We start from the raw sequence: 21,163 nt of genomic DNA, 5'->3' as shown, positions 1-21,163 counted from the left end.
GCGTTAAACTGGCTTGACATTGTACAAGTGACTGACACTGTTTTAAACATTAAATAATATAAATACAGTGTAGCATTTTTTTTTTTGCTAACTCGTTTGGTCGCGTATATCTTTTAAATATAATTCAAGTTGTTGGCCTCCACTTGCAAATATGAATCCACCAACCACTTTTGTGTCAGTTTTACAGCGCTAATGACAGGATTAAATTGGTCGTGAATAGATGTTAAGGCACATTTAAATTGTTGCGTGCTAATGTCGTTTTGAACGCTTTTCAATTAAACACCTTCATACGAATCGCACTGCCAATATGGTTTCCATCCTAGTGTATGTTGAATCGAATCCACAGCGAGGAAGATTATTGAATGACCGGAGACAGTTAACACGCGATGTAGTTTTTCGAGAGGTTCTTCATTAAAAACCGTCTCCATGACACGCCAACGTGGCTTGCTCCGTGCCGTGTGCAGCGTGCGCTGGAAGCTGCTGCTGGGGTTCAGCTGCCGCAACCGCCTGCTCCTGTCCGGCACGCCCATCCAGAACAGCATGGCCGAGCTGTGGGCCCTGCTCCACTTCATCATGCCCACGCTCTTCGACTCCCACGACGAGTTCAACGAGTGGTTCTCCAAGGACATCGAGAGCCACGCCGAGAACAAGACCGGCATAGACGAGAGTCAGTACCTACGCGTCAGTTGACGTTCTGTTTCTGACTCGGTTACCACATAATCGTGGCCGTACAAGGAAAATCCACCAAGTCCAGGTATTTATTCAGGCAGATTTGTTTTGTTTGGTGGTTAAGTACCGGGTTTTCCTGCATAATCGTTGCACATTTGATACTGAAATCAAGTTTGGAAAGTATTGCTGCGACTCTAGCGAAAACTGCATTTTTTTAGGTACAGTTATTCGTAAAAATAAAAACCTATTCATGGAAAGTACATTTATTTAAAACATATAGTGTACAAAAGTAGGCCAAACAATTTAAATTAATAAGTCATGAAACAAAAACAAATTTTTATTACACTTTAAATAGAAAAACAAAAACCATGACCTGAACGTGAGTCTGAAATAACGCTTAACTGTCGTCGTAGTAGACACTTACCACGAAAGATTGCGGGCTATCAATTGTAATTAACTCGGCACTAGACAGAGCACGCGCATTGCATGCAATCTGCGAGCTATGGATATCGATATTCGACTACGTGCGTGCACTCTATACGGGAATCAACATAACCAAACATGAAAAATGCCAACTATTACTGGCTACAATTTTATAAGCGGTACTCAGTAGCGATGAAGACAAAGTTTGCTGATAGAGTGGGTGTTAGTTATGGTCTCAGGACAATTGTTTCTGTTTATAGTGCGGATTAAGGACGGTTCTAATAGGAGGGTGTGGAGTGAGCTCGACCCTCCCCCTCCCCCTCCCCCTCCCACCAATTCCTAGCAATTAAATAAGACAGGAAGCAGATGGAGATATGCGCCAGTAACCTCAGACGATATACACAAACACTTCCCTTGTTATCTTTCAAGCAGCTTCAAAATTGTGTAACTGGATAACCAATAATATCAGTTTTATTTTACTGATAGCCAATATCGGTAAAAATACAGATACCAGTTATTGGATATAGGGCCATCACTAACTACCATACATATGCTTCAATATTTTACACAAACATATAACATAAAAGTCCATGTTTCTCATAACTGTGGTTTATGGACTTGGTGGGTTTTGCTTGTATGCTCACTTGTTGATGTTTATTATTTTACTTAAGGATTTTTGTTTTAGTGTTAACTTGTACATTTTAATCGGTGATGCTGTGAAACTAAAGACATTTATTTCATCATCTCAAGTTTTAAATTTTTTTACTTATGTATTTATGCAGAAAATTATTTATAATTCTGTATTTTCCTTTGTTAATTTTATAATTTATATACCCCCACCCCTTGAAGTAACACCCTAAATTATTTTAGAAAAACAGAGTGCTAATCAAATACTTTTTTCCATTATTGGTTTTCCAATCAGGCAAGTGTGTTTGCTGACAAACATTGTAATCAAGTCACTACCTACTCTGTTAAAATTAATTTACAGTACTTTTTGTATGTCTGAGTACATTTAAATAAATGTTAACATTTTGAGATTAAACTGACTAAAATTAAATTCAAAATATTTACAGACAGAATTGTTTACATAATAAAGTTTGGGCATAGCATTCCTTTAGTAGATGCTAACAACATTTCTGAGTTACAAAATAATAATTTTATTAATATGGGAGATGTGTTTTAATTCTAATAAGTTTTAAAAAATCAAAAAATAAATATTTTCTATTATTAGGAAGATTATTTAACCTGTTAACGTAATTCCGGACAATGTTGTTTACTAAGTGTGTATGTATGTGCCTTGATTTGCCACTAGCACATTCTAGTAGACACAATGTAAACTAGACTTGAAAGCTTCTGGCTTTTCTCTCCAGAGCTGCTGCGGACATACAGGATGGCGTAAAACCCGGGCCGTCTGAGATAAATACACAATGAAGGAAGCGAATAGCTACTAAAGGAAAGAGCAAAATATTGTTTGTTGATTCGTCATATTTTTATTTCATTGCGTTACATTTACTGCTACACATGTGTTGTTGCCATTGTGCGCGCATGGAAATAAAAATTCAACTAAAAGAAAAAAAAAACCTACAGTGCAAGCTTCAAGCCTGACTGTGTTGTGTTTGTTGTGTCCTTGTTGCAGAACACTTGTCCCGTCTGCACATGATCCTGAAGCCCTTCATGCTCCGCCGCATCAAGAAGGATGTGGAGAACGAGTTGTCGGACAAAATAGAAGTGATGGTGTACTGCCCCCTCACCACGCGACAGAAGCTGCTCTACTCCGGTGAGTGTCCGAGTTTCTGCTGTTTTTAATAGTAGAAACAAGATTTTATGGTTTTATTTTTATGAAAATTTGGTTCTTAAATCAGAGATTTCAGTGTTGTTATATTATTTTTTTTTATGAATTCTGTTTTAGTCATTAAAATAGTATAGTATTCCAGGAATATGATACTTGGTAACAATTAAAACCTCTGGCTAGCTCGGAATTGGTCTATATTGTACATACAGAAACACTTGAAAAGTTTGATTGATTTTTGAAAAAAGTTAGGGATGGCCCAATCTAATCCTCAAATCCTCAAATACCATCAACTCTTTTGTATTCAAAGGATGCGATATTCAAGGTAAAAGATAATAAGAAAAATATGGGAGGAAATAAAGTAAATGAAAAAATTTCAACACTGATAACCTGTGAAGTTTACTAGGTCAATTGTTTTTTTTTCATATCCATTTCTTATCATTCCCCAATGAGAGTGTAATTTTAACATGTAATTGGAAACATAGTTTGTGAAACAACCAGTTAAAGGGTAGAATGTTACACCATAGGTATAATTTTTCATTTATTTTATATTATTATATTTGGGACCCTTGACACCTTGATTCCAATTGGAGGGGTACTTACATTCAAGGTACTCTCTGGGATTCGAATTCGGAATTCAGATTCGAAAAAATAGAGATTCGACTCGTAACTATATAAAGTTACAAAATAAATATTATTGTTGATGAGTGGTAACTGAAATTATTTCTTTAGGATACAAATTACTTTTTAAATGCTTTTTATTAATCCCTCACGAAATTTCACAAGTCACCATGGCCGCCATCTTCCGAATACGAAAAAATAATTCATTGACAAAAATACAGACATTTAACTTAAAACACTTTCACTGGCTTCTTAATAAATTTTGCCACTTGTTGGTACCAAAAGTGGAAGTTCTATACTGTTCATTGGTAAATCCAGTGGTTGCTTGCCATACAGGGTACAAGCTGAAGGACTCTGTCCTCAGCACAATGATGAAGGTGCTCTATCTTTGTGGGCTGTTACCGAAGACTGTGCTTGTTTTCTGCACAGTAATATTTAAACCATTTTGGTCCCTATTGAGCCGGACACGGATATTTATGGAAGTCTTCTCGACACGTCATTATGTTGACATATTTTACATGTTCATTTTTTCGCACGCCTATAATAAGATGATGTTTTCAAGTTTCAAAGATTTGTGACTTGTGTTTGGTTGTTTCAGCTTTTAAAAGAATAATAATATGAGGAGAGAGTAAAATAATTCAAACATCATAAACTGAGATAATTTTCTGCATAAACAATGTTTGTCACAATCTTTGGAATAGCAAACAAATAGAACGATAATTTGTGACTTTTCATAGATGACAAAATTTAATGGGGGAAAAAATCTACAATGTATACAACATTCCAGGTTCCAGAAGCTATTGCAGAAACTTTTCTATTTAGTTTCAGATGATAAATATAAATTAGCTTAGCAAAATAGGGGCAAATATTTTTAAAAATGCATCCTAACATGTACGAATCTTTTACTTGCACATTGACCTACCTATACACAAAATTTCCTACAAAATAGCATGCTTCTATCTTTATCTGAATACACACGTTTAAAATGTGACAGAACAAATGTTATATCAAGAATTGTACATCTAAACGTAGTTTATTTTCACTTCAAAGTATTCTTAAAAATATAAAAATATTTCAGGATCAGGACTGTGTTAAGTAAAGATTAAAGAAAACTACTTCCTCTTTCCTGGATCGGGACCCTGGATTTGGTTCTTACACACCAATAAGAAGTGATAACTGCCACATCCATTTCTGCTGCACTAGTCACGTCCAGTTTTTCTGTCTGTTGCTTGGACATCTCCCAACTGATACGTCTCTGGTTTTAAAATGTGTAGCCAACTTTAACTCTCTCAAGATGGACCAGAATCGAACATTTTTAAGTTTAGTTTGAATTTGAAATTTCAAATGTTTACTCACCTCCAGAAAGACAATTTGTAAGTGTGGGTTAAAAATATGCATATGTGATTTCATTTGAATTTAATTTAATTTATGGAGTTTGTTGGTCACATTGTTATATACTACAAGTTATTACTTTTTTTTTTTTTTAAAAGCTCTAAAGAAGAAGATTCGTATTGAGGACCTGTTATACACGTACACGGGTGCCAACCAGACTTCCCAAAGTGTTACTTCCAGCCTGATGAACCTCGTCATGCAGTTCCGAAAGGTAATTTGGCCTACAAAATATTGATCGTAAATATGTCATTCAAACTGTTTAAATTATTTTCCTATTCTTTAGAGAAACTTATCCAAACCAATCATAGTAAATTATGGAATGGACAGTGAAAAGATTTTTTTTTAATGTAACAGGGACTGAACCCAAATTAGGTCAGTGAAAAAAAAAAAAAAAACAAATAAATTTGGGTGATTTTTCAGCATACTTAGTTGAGTTAAAAAAAAATTTCACTGAAGTAAACTTAAAAAACTTAAATTTTTTAAAAATCATTACAAAAAATTATACAAATATTTTGAAACTTGCATATAAAGATGATTTTTTTTATTCCAATCAGCATGCAATAGTTCAAAATCAAAATAATGGAAAAATTTCCAAATCTAGACAGCCGGCAGGTTTACTATTTGCTACCCATAAGCCAAAACTCCTATTGCACAGTTTTTTCTTGCTATTCAAGGGAGCTGGTTCAACTATAGAATAGTTGCAATAACGTATCTTAGCAATATTAAAAAAATTTACTGCATTGTCTTTTTTGAAGTTATACTTCCTTAGGAATGTTATGAAAAAATGATGAGAGTGAATTTTTATAATGTCTACAGCTACACACCACGCAACAAAATTTTTGACAGGATGAAAAAAAAAGGATAGGTACATAAAAAAAATATCTGTATACTAATAAAATTTATATATGTGCTTTTAAATCATATGCTCTTATTTAGTGATTGATATTCATTACTGGTGCATATAATTAAAAACATTTATTTATTGTGAATATTAGTGATAGAAATTGTGTTTGTAAACTTTTTCAAGTGTATTTATTTATATAAGTAAGTGAGGTTATGTTCCCATATGCATAACCACGTCAGGTGGCTTGTAAGTTTCCATTGTTGCTGGCAGGGAGTATGTGTGGACAGTTTAGTAGTCTCCTGGCTGTTTTCATGGGTGTGTTTGTGAGGTTGTTCCAGTTCATATAATTATTTGCATTATAAATTCATTATTTAATAAATATTTTTTTTATATGTGTTTGTATTAATATTGAGAACTGAATATATATTTTTTTAATGTGATAGAATTTATACTTTACCAACCGTAGTTTTTATATATCACTGAAGTACTTTTATTATTTTTTTCTATTAATTATGTATTTGCATTCAAAATTTTAGTTTTTTACTACGCCAAGCAAGTATAATGTCTAATGCACATACAAGTACCAGCTTGTAAATATACTTTTCTTGCAATCAAATTTACAGTATCAAAATTAAAAAAAAGAAGTTTTTCTCCCATCTTATGCTAGCCTGAAAAATTAAACACAAAGGTAGACATATTGATAGTGAGGAGGATGTGAAAGCACCCTGAAAAAGAACTTATTGGTTCATTGCAGCATTTGCCGAACTTCCTTCTTGATTAAAATACAAGTGTGAATCTTCTTGGATGTCAGGCCAGATCGTATTTGAGAGAGGTAATGTGGTGTGACCATGGCCATTACTATGTTTACATAATTGTTTCTAACTTTTGAGTTAGAGGAAATTATAGTCAGTCAAGAATTGGATGTGGTAGTGGTGGTTAGAGTATGACCTCAAATTTGTATGTTTATAAGTGTCATCTATATATAAATAAAAATGTAAATGTTTGTTCGTTCAAAATCTTAAATCTCCGAAAGTTCTTCACTGATTGCTTTGAAATTTTGACACAATGTTGCATTCGAATGCATGCTTGTTTTTTTTTATACCTATGTCACACCTGTGACAGGGAAAAAGATAGATAAAAATTTAGATAGGTAAAAAAATATATACAGTAGAACCCCGATTATCGGCGACTCGATCATCCGATTCGCGGATTAACCGCGATTTATGTCCATCAAGTCCAATTTTTTAGTTACATATAACCAATGATTCAAAATGTATGTAAATGTTAAAATACTTTGCAAAATGTATGTTGGTCAAAGTACTTTGACTCAGTTATGTTTATAAACACAGAAAGTTTAAAAAAAAAAAATACTAGTACATACATACGTATGTACATAATATTTTTGTGTTCCATGTTACGTGAATAGATTATACACTGGTGCGTGATTCCACGTCCGCATGACCGGACTGTACACTCCCGCGCGCAGCACGGCGCCGTGCCACAGAGATTACCCGGCGCATGGAGACAGTCCATTCCATTAGTGTACGTTGTTGAAGCGTGAAGGTGGTGATAATTTTATGTATTGTAACAGTGATCTGCATTCAGACGGATTATACCGTTGTGTTGTGCGGAAGTGTTGAGCGCAACATTTCATCATGTCATTAAATGAACAGAAAAGAAAGCGAGTGGTACTGTCCATCGACAGCAAAACAAAAATTATAGAAAGATTTCAGAGTGGAGAAACGATTGCAAACTTGCGACTGAGTTTGATGTCGGTAACACAACAGTGCGCGACATCATAAAAAATCGCGAAAAAATCCTTCAGTTTGCTTCACAGGCTGACACTTCAAGTGGATTAAATAAACGCAAGACGATGAAAGAATCCACATTTAGCAGCTTGGACATTTGTTTGTTTGAATGGTTTCAACAGAAAAGGTCGGAGGGTGTACCATTAAGTGGCGTAATTTTATCACAGCAGACGTAAATTTTTTAAAACAACTAGGCTTGACAGAAGAACCATTTTCCTGTTATATTACTTCTCCGTTATTTTATGAGCACCGACTGTACGGAAGTGTGTGAGTTGCAACTAGTGCTTGGCACGCAAGATAAATTCAGCCTATCACTTGCTGACGCGGCGCAGTGATACGACGGTGTTTGTTTATTCAAAACTCAGCTAAGAGTGAACGGAGAATAGATATAACGACCCCTCACGGTTCCCGAGATTAGGGTCGTTATAAGATTTCCGACCCATCTGCAACACTAAGTCATAATAGGCCGTTTTTGCACTAATTCCACGTTCAGCAAGCTAAAAATAAAAAATCTAACATTTAAAATTCATATAAATAAAGGGGGATAAAAACACCGTGAATTATACGAGACAGAGACACCGTTTCAAAACCATCAAATCAAGTCTCAATGCACTGGTATGAAAAATCTTATCTCGAAAAGAATTTTGAAGGCAGTCGTTCTGTAAAACAATAACTAGCCCGATGGTGTTACTGACAACAGAGCAATGAGCTAAGTGTGGCAGCGTCGCTTACGGGCGATGAAAAGAATGCGTGACCTTGGCAGCTATCAGCTGTCTTTAGCCCAGGAAACAAAGGTTTCAACCTGTGAAAAATTTGTCCAAAGCTGAATTTTTGCACAGTGGTAGAGTCGACTATGCTTAATAACATACCGAAAGTTTACCGCTGTAGACCTTGTGCGTATCACTGAAAATTTGCAGTTAAGTCCTAGATGACAGCGACTTGCAGCAGTTCATTAAAATGCTTCCCATGTACGCAATTTTTACCGTAGACTCTCAATAGCTATATGAAAATAATATTAAGAGTGCGAGGGAGATAATATTTTCTCGCGCGCGGTCAGTTGAAGTGGTTCATGTTTTCCTCGTAGGATAGCGTTGCATTCGGCCAGAAGAGCGTACGGCGCGGCACCATGTGGAAATCCCACGAACTAGTAGGAAAACGGAATGGCACCTGGCTGGGGGGCGGGGGGCCGGGTAGAAGGACGGCTGATAGGGTGGGATGAGTCAGCTGAAGCAGCCGAGGCAAAGGCTTTGTGATGTGCTGAGAACCACAAGACGACACTGGACTATCACGCCCGTTTCATACAAACCAGACAGAGCGGATAGATATTTTTTTTTTGTTTAAAGGAACGCCGATTTTATGCCTAACTGTTTCGGCGTCCATTTTATAACCTTTACGCTTCGTGGATGTTACTGTGTGATACAACACCACTTCGTTTAAATAAAAACCGTTCAACAGTTCTGGTACATAAAATATTACAAAGTAAAATTATCACTCATGTTTATTTTACATTTTACTGCATGCGAAAAAAAAAAAAGAACTTTAGATACAAGTCTACATTACATACCTAATAGTTTAGTATTGTCATCTGTCTGACAACTGCAGAACGAAACTTCTTATTTATACCTTTTTTAATACACTTGACGTTTCTGACTCGTGTTTTGTAACAAATATACCGTTGATTTGTAGAGAATAAAACACAACATAATTTGTTAATAGTTTGAGAAGATAACAGCATATTCAATTCTGAAAAATCGGCGATCTCGGCACTTTCCGCATTACAAAATATCGGCTTGACCTCAACATTTTCTGCTCTTATCGCGCGAGGTGGCGTTAATACCAATGGCGCGTCCTGATAGGCTGGAACAGTTTTCCGCTCTGTCTGGCCGGCGTCCCGGCACCCGAATTAATAGGTAGGTACTGGCTCAGGCAACTGAAGCTGAATTACTCCAGGAAATATTATCCTAATCAGTTTGCTAGTTTACTATTTTCTAAATGATAATTTGTTAATTGTTTCTCCAAATTTCGTTTCAAAGTTACCAAAAAAAAAAAAAAAAACGTGAAGTCCGTGTAGTCTACGTTTTTGATTTTAAGAAAAGTCAAACAAGAATTTGTCTTTTTTTTTCCCCCGCAATGGACCTAGATAATAGTTTATATATTTTCTGTAAATCCAAATGTCCATACTTTAATTTTAACTTTAAGTTAACTTTTATAAATGTATGTTGTGTATAATTAAGTATACCTTTTTTTATCGATCAACATAATATTTGCTCTGTAACCAATTAAGTGAACTTAAAAGTCAATGTTACTGGCATTACAGTATATTTCACATAAATTATTATTATTATTGCAATCACAACTGGTAATCATAATTTAAACAGAACTACTACTGGCTCGCTGTAGGAAAGGTTTTGATGGAGATTAAAAACTGACGAAAACTAGCTTCTACTGCTCAGCTTAGGTTCCCCCCTTCCTTCTTTGCGACAGAGAGGGGAGTGACGGAAATTCTCTGTCGCAGAGAAGGAAGGGGGGAACCTAAGCTGCGCAGTAGAATCTAGTTTTCGTCAGTTTTTAATCTCCATCAAAACCTTTCCTACAGCGAGTTAGTAGTACTATAATCTATTTCATTGTACGAATTTTGACGTTTAGCTTGTGAGAAAGGTCTCTGTGAAAAGGATTGCAAAGATCTTATTTTACCAGAAAACTATTGGACTGCCAGAAACTTTTTAAAAAGTGAACGTCAAAGTTCGGACAACATGGACTTTATCTCAATGGAAGTTATTTCTGAATACAAAATATTAACATATCGGTTTTTCGAAATTGAATTACAGTTCACTATATTATCATTGTGTTAGGTAAGTTGAAATTGAGCCAACTTCTCGCTATAGAAAGGAAACGTATGTCTCTTCTCATATAACGTAGAACATGGTCGTGGTAACTACCCACCTATATACTACCTCTGAAGGTACAATTACTAAACTCGCATTCGCGGTGGCCTGGGTTTCAATCCTTTTTCAGAGAGTCTTGTTATATTTTAAGTAGTGTATCTATATTGCGGCAAATATTAGAATAAATTATATGTGTCGTTAAGAGCGTCTATGGTGGAAGGCCGCGGCCTAAGGTGTGGGAGGGCTTGCTGCCTGTCGCTCAGTGGCTGTTCTGTAATTGAAGCTACCGTATATCTAAATATGATACAGAGACTATAACAGCTAATGAGCGACAGCCATTAACCCTAGCACACCGCTGCCTTCCAATATAGATGCCCACGAAATAGCCCATCGAAAATTAATATTGAAAGTTGTAATTAATTTGAGTGAAAAATTATGTTTTACTTAATATTTTTTTCGTTCATGTTACGTAGCGTTTTCTTTCCATAGGCTAGTCATAGGTTCACTAACGTAACCAAAGTAAGTTTACTCTTGGTTATTGAGCACTATATATATATATATATATACATACATATATATATAATACATATATACACAACGTGTATCTAAAACATGTACAAACTTCGGCAGGCTGTTTCTGGAAAAAATACAAGACGAAAGCCTAATAACCACTTTACTCATAAATCGAGTTACGAACCTCCGAAAATGGAATTTTCCATATCTTGAAATTAACATCATCAGTAAGTAAACTGTGGCATATGATTTTTTTTAGAAAGGAAACTTTACACCTTGAAAACGTGCTTTGTAATGCCTGCCCCGGTTTTTTTTATTTATTATTAGCTTTTCAGGTGGTAAAATGTGCTAAAACAGAAATGCAGTTATATTCATTGAAGGATGTTCATTACAACCTACGTATCTAGTGGTGAAAAATTTGCGTTCTACAAAATCATCAGACGCAGTGCAAGTTATTCAAGAATAAGAAAATTTGATTTTTGGGGGTTCAAAACTCCGAATCCATTGACGAGAAAAGTATGGTACACAGGTTTACGTCTTGTATTTTCGCCAGGAATATTCTGCCAGAATTTGTCAGTATGTTTTAGATACATGTTGTATATAGAATACATTAGAAAGTTTACATATATATATATATTTATATGGAATACAGTAGAAAGTTTACACATATAATATATATAATACATTTCTAACTTTAAAAATGTATATAGAATACTTTAGAAAGTTGACATTCCGTGTTCGGCCCTTGCAAGAATCGAAGTTTTACAAATCGCATCCACAAAATAATAAGTAATGTGTGCAGAAAATGTAAAAGATTATGGAGTACCTATATTTTAAGAAAATTATATGAAATGAATTTACAGTAGGATAGGTCCATGGCCGTATATAGGGGGGGGGGGGGGGGATTTTTTGGCTCATTTGGGTATGTAGTAAAGTTCAAGGTCACATAGTCGTGTATGTATTAATAAAAAGTCACGAAAATGAAATATTGTCAGTAACATTAAATTGGGGGGAAATACAATATTTCAAAAATGTTACGTGTTATGGGGTCAAAGGGTCAGGGTCTCTTGGCGTAGTGCAGGATGTCTGTAATGGTGTAGGTGAAGCACCTTTATTGACTCAGTTTGCATGAGTCATTTTAGGCAGTCTCGGTTTTTCGCCAAAAGAGCCCAAAATCCTCCATGTTGGTTAGCTAAGTATTAGTAACGGTTCTTAAATTTCATTAAGATTTTCGGGGTATCAAATTGCTTCGAAGCTGTAGGTTCCAACAAGTCTTTGAGCGATAAAATACATAAACTTTCGAGTTATTTTCCACCAATAAGTTTTTTTTTTAATTTACTATATAAAGTACGTCAAAATTTATTTTGAAATAAAGCATAGTCTTAGTAGAAAACCACATATGATACCACAAATTAACGATTAATTGTTAAATATGGAATAGTACCTTAGCAGCCATTGAAATTTGTTTTCTATTCATCTGTTCATGCGTATTTATGAAATTTTTAGACACGTGAGATTTTTTACAATGTTCTCCAGTCGCTGTGAAAATTACGATTATTGTAATGTACTCCCACAAAACAGAACAAGAGCACATAAAAGCTTCACCACCAAAAGTAGTACACATAAAATAATTGAAGCTATAGCAGCTCGTAAGATTCGTTTACCGTGCCCAAAAGTTTGAAATACTCCTCACTTACAAATAAGTGTAACTATGTTTCACTGCGTACTGATACAAACATTTCGGGACCAATAACATTTTACGATGTAATTATAATATTCTATTAAACTGTACTCCTCCCCCGTGTATCCGGAACTACAGTTGAGGAAAACATCTGCTGGCCCGTACAACCTCACAACACGATGCCCTCCTCCCTTTACTTTTTCCCCTCCGTCAAACCCATAACACCCATTCACTTGCCTTTTATGGTAGCCGCGGTAGTTGCTTACAACGTTACACCTTATCTTTCAGGTCGCACATCGACCTCGGCCGGCCGCTAGTGCTAGATAGTGAATTGGCAATGCAGTTGTGCCGTATATATTTTGGATGTTTAGTATTTGTTTATACTGTGTTATGTGATGTCAGCAACAATTAACATTAATGTGTGTCCAGATGTAGCAATAGAAAATATGTAATGACCAAAAAGAGTCCTGGATAGCCGTTTTTAAATCCTCTGAAATCATGTTTTTAATAGAAGCGATATATAATTGCTATGCTACGCTTATTTGATAAGTTTCCATTCACGTGTGACATTTCAAGAGTAGTACAGTTAGAGCACCCCTCAACAATAAGTCCCACAAGCGGAACTCCCGATATCCGGAACTAATTTTCCAAAAAAATTAAAACATTACAAAACACCTCCAAAACATTTCCGCACTGGAACGAGGCGTTTTTGCTTTTGCCTGACTGTACATGTAGGCGCGCGCGCGCACGTCTGTCAGAGAGCTAATTATAGCCTGTCTTTCCCGCGCATTGCGTAAATACACCGCTGGTTTTCGCGTAGGACGGGAATTACTATAAAGATATTTATCCTATAAGTAGTTTTATTGATTGACTATGTCAAGTAAACGGAAAATTCCGGCCGGCCCGAGAGTATGTACACCCACTCCCACTATACACGCTGACACACGTGATTGCGAGTAACATTTACTTCCAATGTGTGATGCTTTCAGTTTGTAGACAATAATTTAGTGTGCAAATATGTATTATGTAAATATTTATACTTTAATATATGGTTAAACAGCCTACTTTTATCTGTATTTTCTATCTCTGTGTTTTTAAACAAACTACCTCCCCTGAACCATTATCATCGTCCTCTTCGCTCACGCACGCCCCCAGCTAGGGATGGGGAATATTTACTGTACCGGTGACTTTGTCACGGCGACTGCAATGTGACGTGTCACGGTGGTGACTTTAGCTATAAGTAACAGGGCCAATGTCACGTCTCTTCACGCTTGTCGCTGCGATGCGTGTCACGGGTCACGTGTCGCTACGAGTGTGTCACCGCGGTGCGAGTCGCTGCGGCGTGGGTCGCAGGTCGCTAAGAGTAACGGCGCGGTTGGCATGTCACGGGTCACGTGTCACTGGCGCAAGTCGCTGCGGGCGTGTCACTGCGGTGCGAGTCGCAGGTCCCTAAGAGTAACGGCGCCGGGAAATTAATGGTGACTTGCCGCAGCAGCGACACGTGACACACGAGTACTTTCTTGGCGAGGTATGCGACACTGGTGTGTCCAGTTATTCTGTTCAAAATCATTTGTGAATCTGAACTAAATGTTATTGTCCAAATTTAAAAAAAAAAGCCAAACAAACACTGTTAATTCGGTGAAGTAGGATATTGCCAAGTTTTCGTGTTTTGCGTATTATTAAAAAATGTGATGATTAATGTTATATTTTAATAAAAAATATTTTATTTAAAAATATTTATAAATAATATAGAAGATATTTATTTCATGTGTAAAAATGCATAGTTAATAATTCCAATAAACTATGAACTAATTTAGTTTATCAATGATTACATGTTGTTTGTCACATATTTAAATATACAATTATTAGGAGATTATGTTACACTATATTTATTAATAAAAAAACTCCGGTTTTACATTTTAGCAGCAAGGTCACTAACAGTGACAATGTCACAGTGACTTGACCCTGTGACTTTCATGTCACTGGTCACGGCGTGTCACAGGAACAAAATTTGTCACTGCTCCCATCACTACCCCCACCCACCCACAGAGATAAGAAACACCCGCTTGCCAGCTTGCTAGAATGAAGGTTATTCAACCAGCCCGGAGTTTTACGACCCGGTACGTTTTGAAAACAGTACTTGTAGATCTACATATTTTTTATTGTATGGTTTTATAACTGTGGAAAATATTTACAGTAGAAGTTTGGCTATACATATAAGTTAATATGTGCAGCATGTAAAGGCCTTTTTATTTGCCTCCCTACCGCAACTCCCCTTACCCGGAATTTTCCCATAACCGGAATAGACCTCCCCCCAATGATTCCGGTTGAGGAGTGCTCTACTGTATTGCATAAGGCTGTGCGAACGTTCGAAATTTCGAACTCGAACCGAACTTTGAAATAGTTCGGTTCAAGTTCGTGTCAATAAATTTGGGTTCGAGTTCGTTTTTTGTGACAACACTAGAACTTGTTAGTTCCCACATTTTAATAATACTAGAACCACGATTTTACGTATGCTCACGGCAAGGGCGCCCATATGGCAGTTTGTAGGGGGGGGGGGGGGGCAGACCTTCAAAAATTGACAAAACGTGTCAAAAATTACAATTTGCCAAAAATCCTCAAAAACCCATACATTTTTTCCTCTTCCTGAAAGTTGGGGGAGGGGGCCACGGCCCTACCCTGCCCATGGGTATGGGCGCCCTTGGCTCACGGTTCCAAGGATGGCATTCGTAAAATCGCTGCCTTTGTAAAATCGGGGCTGGCCCATTTCCCCCCCCCCCCTTTTTCTACCCATTTTATTTCTTTAACTTTTCGAACTAAATATATTTGGTATTACTTGTGTGTATTTTGTCGTTATAAACAACATATCATTAAATATTAACGACTATTACTGCAACGAGGGGGGAAAAAAACCTCCGGCCGCAGCACATAGAGTAAGTAAAGGGAGAGGCGCCACTCCCATAGTAATGATCGTTTGCTTAAATTTGTAAACAATACCCTTGCGATCATACCATTTCTTTGCAACTTGACAACAAAAAAATTACAGCCAGATACAACCTGAGAAAGGTTTAGTGTGTGGTAGTTGGCACCTTTGTAGTCGCCATATTTTATATTGTTTCGATAAAGGCTACTGATATTGTAAAATTGCTTATGTTAGTCCTTATAATGGGACGTTAAACTATTTCCGCAATAGAAAAAAAATGATTAAAAGTGGATTCGAACCCTCAAACGTTAGTTTAGAGCTATGACGCCTTTACCCACATGACCACCAATTTATTTATAGTAAAGTTCAATAATTTTATTTACTTATATATTATTTTTCTGCACTAGTAAAGTCCAAATTAATTATACAGCCAGATTGAAACTGATAATCGTTTAGTAATGAATTTTATTTCTGTTTATTATACTTATTTTCCATTCCATTATTATTTTTTTTTTAATTTTCAACTACAAAAACTACAGTAGCAGCCCTAGCAGGTAATATGGAGAACGACAGGCCAACGTGCTCTAATTTTCGTTTTCAGCAAAATGCCACGCAGCATCTAGTTTTCAGTGACATTTTAAATTATATACTTTTACTTTCAAGTCCCATTATTACCACGAGACAATACAAAGATGGCCGTATGTAATTATAATAACTGGATATGTAATAAACTAAAGAGATCAAAACTTGTAATTTTTTTTTCCGATGTTGGTGAAACATGGTATGATCTCATTTTTAAGGATTCAGTTTGTCCTATCTACTGTCACCAGCATGTGAACGTGGAATGCGCACTGGCTTCGCCAGCCCGGCGCCGCCCGCCCTTTCCCGCGCTATCTTCCCACGCTGCGGCCGGTCTCGGATGCTCCTCTGCGTGCGGAGTGCCCGAAATCTGTGTGTGGACGCGTGAACTACGATGTGTAAAATTCGTTCTTCGTATACCGATTACAAAGGTTACGGCGGAACAGATTTTTCAGCTGGTATTGCTTCTAAATGCATCCTGCTGTTTCTAACTCATGCACACATATGTGTTGTATAATATTATTATTTTGTTTCCCATTTCCAATCAAATTATACTAGCATTCGTCTACTAAACTTCGCCGTTTTTAGGAATAATTAGTTAATAAAATAATACGCATACCGATATTTCGAGTAATAACATTTTAAGATCCATCCTTACTCTGTAAATAATATTTTACCAAAATCCAATTTATGTCATGGTATTTACAGAATCTGCTCCACCGCAAACGTCGATTTTGCTGCTCGGAACCACATGTATCGCGCACTCTTAAAGCACCAATACACACATTTATAACGAATAAAGTTCTAAGTGTTAATATTAAAGGTAAGAAAAAAATGTTTAATTAATGAAATAAGTTTTTTTTTTACATCAGTCAAGGCAATAAAAAGACAATTCACTTACAAATAAAGGGTCTTACGCAAATATTTCTTAAACAAAAGTTGTTGTATAGTTCTTAAGCTTTACAGGGACATATCTCTCAAAAGTCTAGCTTAATTTATAGGATCACTAGAGACTCCCGAGCTTATCAATGTCGTCTACGCACTGCGACAGAGCCACAGCCGCAAGCGCTGTGGCCACTCTCACTCCCACGAAATCGAAGATTTTTAATCTTTGTAAAATTTGCTCCCAACTGAAATTTAAAACAGTGGTAACATTCACGTTTTCTAGCAACATTTGAAATGTTTACCTCCGCAAACCTTACGCGGAACACCGAAAACGAGAAGTGAGGTCCTAAATAATACTTTACTGACCACTCAACAATATGGTACTCAAACGTAATTATTATAGTATACTTTCAGAATAGCAAACCAAAACTTACTCAAAACATTATTCTCAATGATTAAATTTAAAAACCTTTCACTACGTTTGACTAAATATGCTATTTATTCAATAATATTAGAAGAGCGGTGTTATGAAAAAAAAAGGCACAAATGGAAATACGTATTACAAAAACACGAAGAGCCCGATGTGAAAACATTAAATAAAAGTAGTTGCAAAGTTCTTAAACTTTAAATTAGTTTATTTGTTGAGAGCCTGGTACAATGTGTCTGCTCGCTAAATCGATCCGAACCGTGTAGTGTGTACTACTGCGAGGTTGCTGAAGTTGGCTCGGGACGGGACGAATTTCGCTGTAAAGAAACAAAGGTTTTTAATACATGGAAAATCATCCCAAAGCCGAAATTTGGTACAGTAGTAGAATGAACATTTCTTAGTAACATGTCAAAAGTTTACCGATGCAAACCTTGTGCGTCATACCAATAACGAGCAGTTAAGCCCAAAAAGACAATTTTTTGCAACGATCCACAATAATTGATATTGAAATGCCGTTTATGGAGTAGACTGACAGAATGGAACCCAAAATTATCTAGAAACATTGCCCTATCTGAGGATAGTGATAAAAAGTACAAAGTTTAAACATCTTTCTATAAAATAGACAATTTATATCATTAAAGTTAACGAATTCACTTTCATTCAATTTTAAGGAAATATAAATACATTTTACATGAACTTAAAGAGCCCAACATGGAAATCGCTTAAAGTAAACGTTGTTGCATATTTATTCATCTTTAAATTGGTATATTTTTTAAGTGTCTCATACAATTAGTCTGACGGCTGAAGCGATCCGAGCCGCGTAGTGTATATTACTGCGAGGTTATCGAAGTAGGCTCGGGTCGGGACGAATTTCGCTGTTAAGAAACAAAGGTTTTCAATACATGGAAAATTATCCCAAAGAAGAAACTTTGTACAGTAGTAGAATGAACATTTCTTAGTAACATGTCAAAAGTTTATCGATGCAAACCTTGTGCGTCATACCAATAACGAGCAGTTAAGCCCAAAATGACAATTTTTTGCAACGATTCACAATAATGGATATTGCAAATGCAGTTTATGGAGTAGACTGACAGTATGGAACCCAACATAATCTAGAAACATTGCCCTATCTGAGAATAGTGATAAAAAGTACAAAGTTTAAACATCTTTCTATAAAATAAACAATTTAATGCATTAAAGTTAACGAATTTACTTTCATTCAATTTTAAGGAAATATAAATACATTTTACATAAACTTAAAGAGCCCAACGTGAAAATCGCTTGAAGTAAACGTTGTTGCACATTTATTCATCTTTAAATTGGTATATTTTTTAAGTGTCTCATACAATTAGTCTGACGGCTGAAGCAATCCGAGCCGCGTAGTGTATACTACTGCGAGGTTGTCGAAGTAGGCTCGGGTCGGGACGAATTTCGCTGTTAAGAAACAAAGGTTTTCAATACATGGAAAATTATCCCAAAGAAGAAACTTTGTACAGTAGTAGAATGAACATTTCTTAGTAACATGTCAAAAGTTTACCGATGCAAACCTTGTGCGTCATACCAATAACGAGCAGTTAAGCCCAAAATGACAATTTTTTGCAACGATTCATAATAATGGATATTGCAAATGCAGTTTATGGAGTAGACTGACAGTATGGAACCAAAAATAATCTATAAACATTGCCCTATCTGAGGATAGTGATAAAAAGTACAAAGTTTAAACATCTTTCTATAAAATAAACAATTTAATGCATTAAAGTTAACGAATTTACTTTCATTCAATTTTAAGGAAATATAAATACATTTTACATAAACTTAAAGAGCTCAACATGAAAATCGCTTGAAGTAAATGTTGTTGCATATTTATTCATCTTTAAATTGGTATATTTTTTAAGTGTCTCATACAATTAGTCTGACGGCTGAAGCAATCCGAGCCGTGTAGTGTGTACTACTTACTGTGAGGTTGCCGAAGTAAGCTCGGGTTGGGACGAATTTCGCTGTTAAGAAACATGGATAATTATCCCACAGCAGAAACTTTGTACTGTTGTAGAATAAACGTTTCTTAGTAACATGTCAAAAGTTTACAGATGTAACCCTTGTGATCACACAAATAACGAGCAGTTAAGTCCTAAATGATAATTTCCCAAACGATCCACAATATTGTGTTTCGTAAATAATTTAATAACTCCATAAATTCTTTTTTTAAGTAGGCTCTCAGTATACAGCAAACTTGGTTTTTCCTCAAACGCCATACTGCTACGGTAATAGGAATATGAAATCACTACAGACAAGATTTTGTTCCGTTTACTATGGTGAAACCAGAGCTAACCGAGAAATGACAGAACGTCCCGGAAAGTTGTGATATTTGACGATATTACGCGAGTAGCGCACCCGTACGTGACTACAGAGAATGGATAGTTTCCTTAACCGTTGGTATTTCTGGTACGAACACCCTCTCACAGGTAGGGTCATAAAATACGGTCAAACTCTTGCAAAAACATCCACCACGGCTCTTTTCCACTAGCAATCCAACGACATCAGCTAGGCGCAGTACTCAAATACATTAACTTATAAAAAAAAACTTAATATGTAATGCTACCTATAAACTTTACAACACAACTCGTGTTTTATTTATTTTCTGAAAAAAAAACTATTATTATAAGAATTATGTTATAAAAGTGAAAAAAAACTCAGAGTACATTTACGATATATCGTTTTATTCAATTTTTATGTAGTAAACTGATTTTAAAGAAGTAAATATATAATTTTTAATATTTTCGAATACTGGCTACATCAAAATTTTGCATTGTTCTGATTGAAAATAAAACGATGTATCAGAAATAAAATTTAATAAAATTGTCGCTAAAAAAATAATTTTTCATAATAAAATTTTTTAAACAGAATAAACCCATGCAGATATAAAACCAGAGGTCCTCTAGAGTTTTTCATTTACAAGTTCCAAGCAGAAATCGTTTATTGTTAATTGTATTGTATCAAAAAACATTCATATAAGAAAAAAATGCATATCTCATTACATGTAACATAAATACACCCTCTCATATGAATTAGCTATGTTTTAATAATCCATAAATAAGACCAAGTTGAATGAGTGTCGCAGTACGCAGTGTGTCGCTTTGCCGCGCCAGCGCGGCGGTGGCTGTGAGAGATTAGTACGGCCGCAGTACACTACAACCCTCGGGCCGCTTTAATGAGCCAGCTAATTACGTTAGACTCTTTATAAATATACTGTCTTAAAGCTAAAGGTATAACCAAAAGCATTTATTTGGACATTTTTCGCATTGGGCTCATCAAATTGGTGTAAATCGTATTTTTATCTGGGTGGCAAAGATAAAAAAAAATATGTCATGAATTAATCGCTTAATATAATATCTTTAATATTAACAATTAATGCTTTTTACAACATTAATGGCTGTATTAGAGTCTCAAGATTATTTTGGTAATTTTATGGACAGTCTAAATTAAAAACTGTACAAATGGGTAGCATTTTAATGGACTGATGTAAGTCGATGTCATCTAGGACTTAAATGCAAATTTTCGGTGATACGCACAAGGTCTACAGCGGTAAACTTTCGGTATGTTATTAAGCATAGTCTAATCTACCACTGTGCGAAAATTCAGCTTTGGACAAATTTTTCACAGGTTTGTGTCTTTTTAAGTCTTGGTTTCCTGGACTACTTGGGCCCTCGGACTGGCGGGCGGCTAG

At 35.8% G+C, this 21,163-nt stretch overlaps 1 protein-coding gene across 2 annotated transcripts in view; it reads left to right on the top strand.

Moving 5' to 3' along the window:
- LOC134541681 (chromatin-remodeling ATPase INO80-like) overlaps positions 1-21,163 on the top strand; it is a 212,181-nt gene that overhangs the window by 63,875 nt on the left and 127,143 nt on the right. For both annotated transcript variants that reach the window (XM_063385299.1, XM_063385300.1), the window contains exons 14-16: positions 465-667; positions 2,729-2,869; positions 4,993-5,105. In XM_063385299.1, the coding sequence (XP_063241369.1) occupies positions 465-667; positions 2,729-2,869; positions 4,993-5,105 (457 nt within the window). The remainder of the gene's footprint in view (positions 1-464; positions 668-2,728; positions 2,870-4,992; positions 5,106-21,163) is intronic.

Source organism: Bacillus rossius, assembly GCF_032445375.1.
Source record: "Bacillus rossius redtenbacheri isolate Brsri chromosome 4 unlocalized genomic scaffold, Brsri_v3 Brsri_v3_scf4_1, whole genome shotgun sequence".
In the NCBI taxonomy this organism is placed as follows: domain Eukaryota; kingdom Metazoa; phylum Arthropoda; class Insecta; order Phasmatodea; family Bacillidae; genus Bacillus; species Bacillus rossius.
Note: the sequence above shows the minus strand (reverse complement) of the source record. Positions and strands in the feature narration are given on the sequence as shown.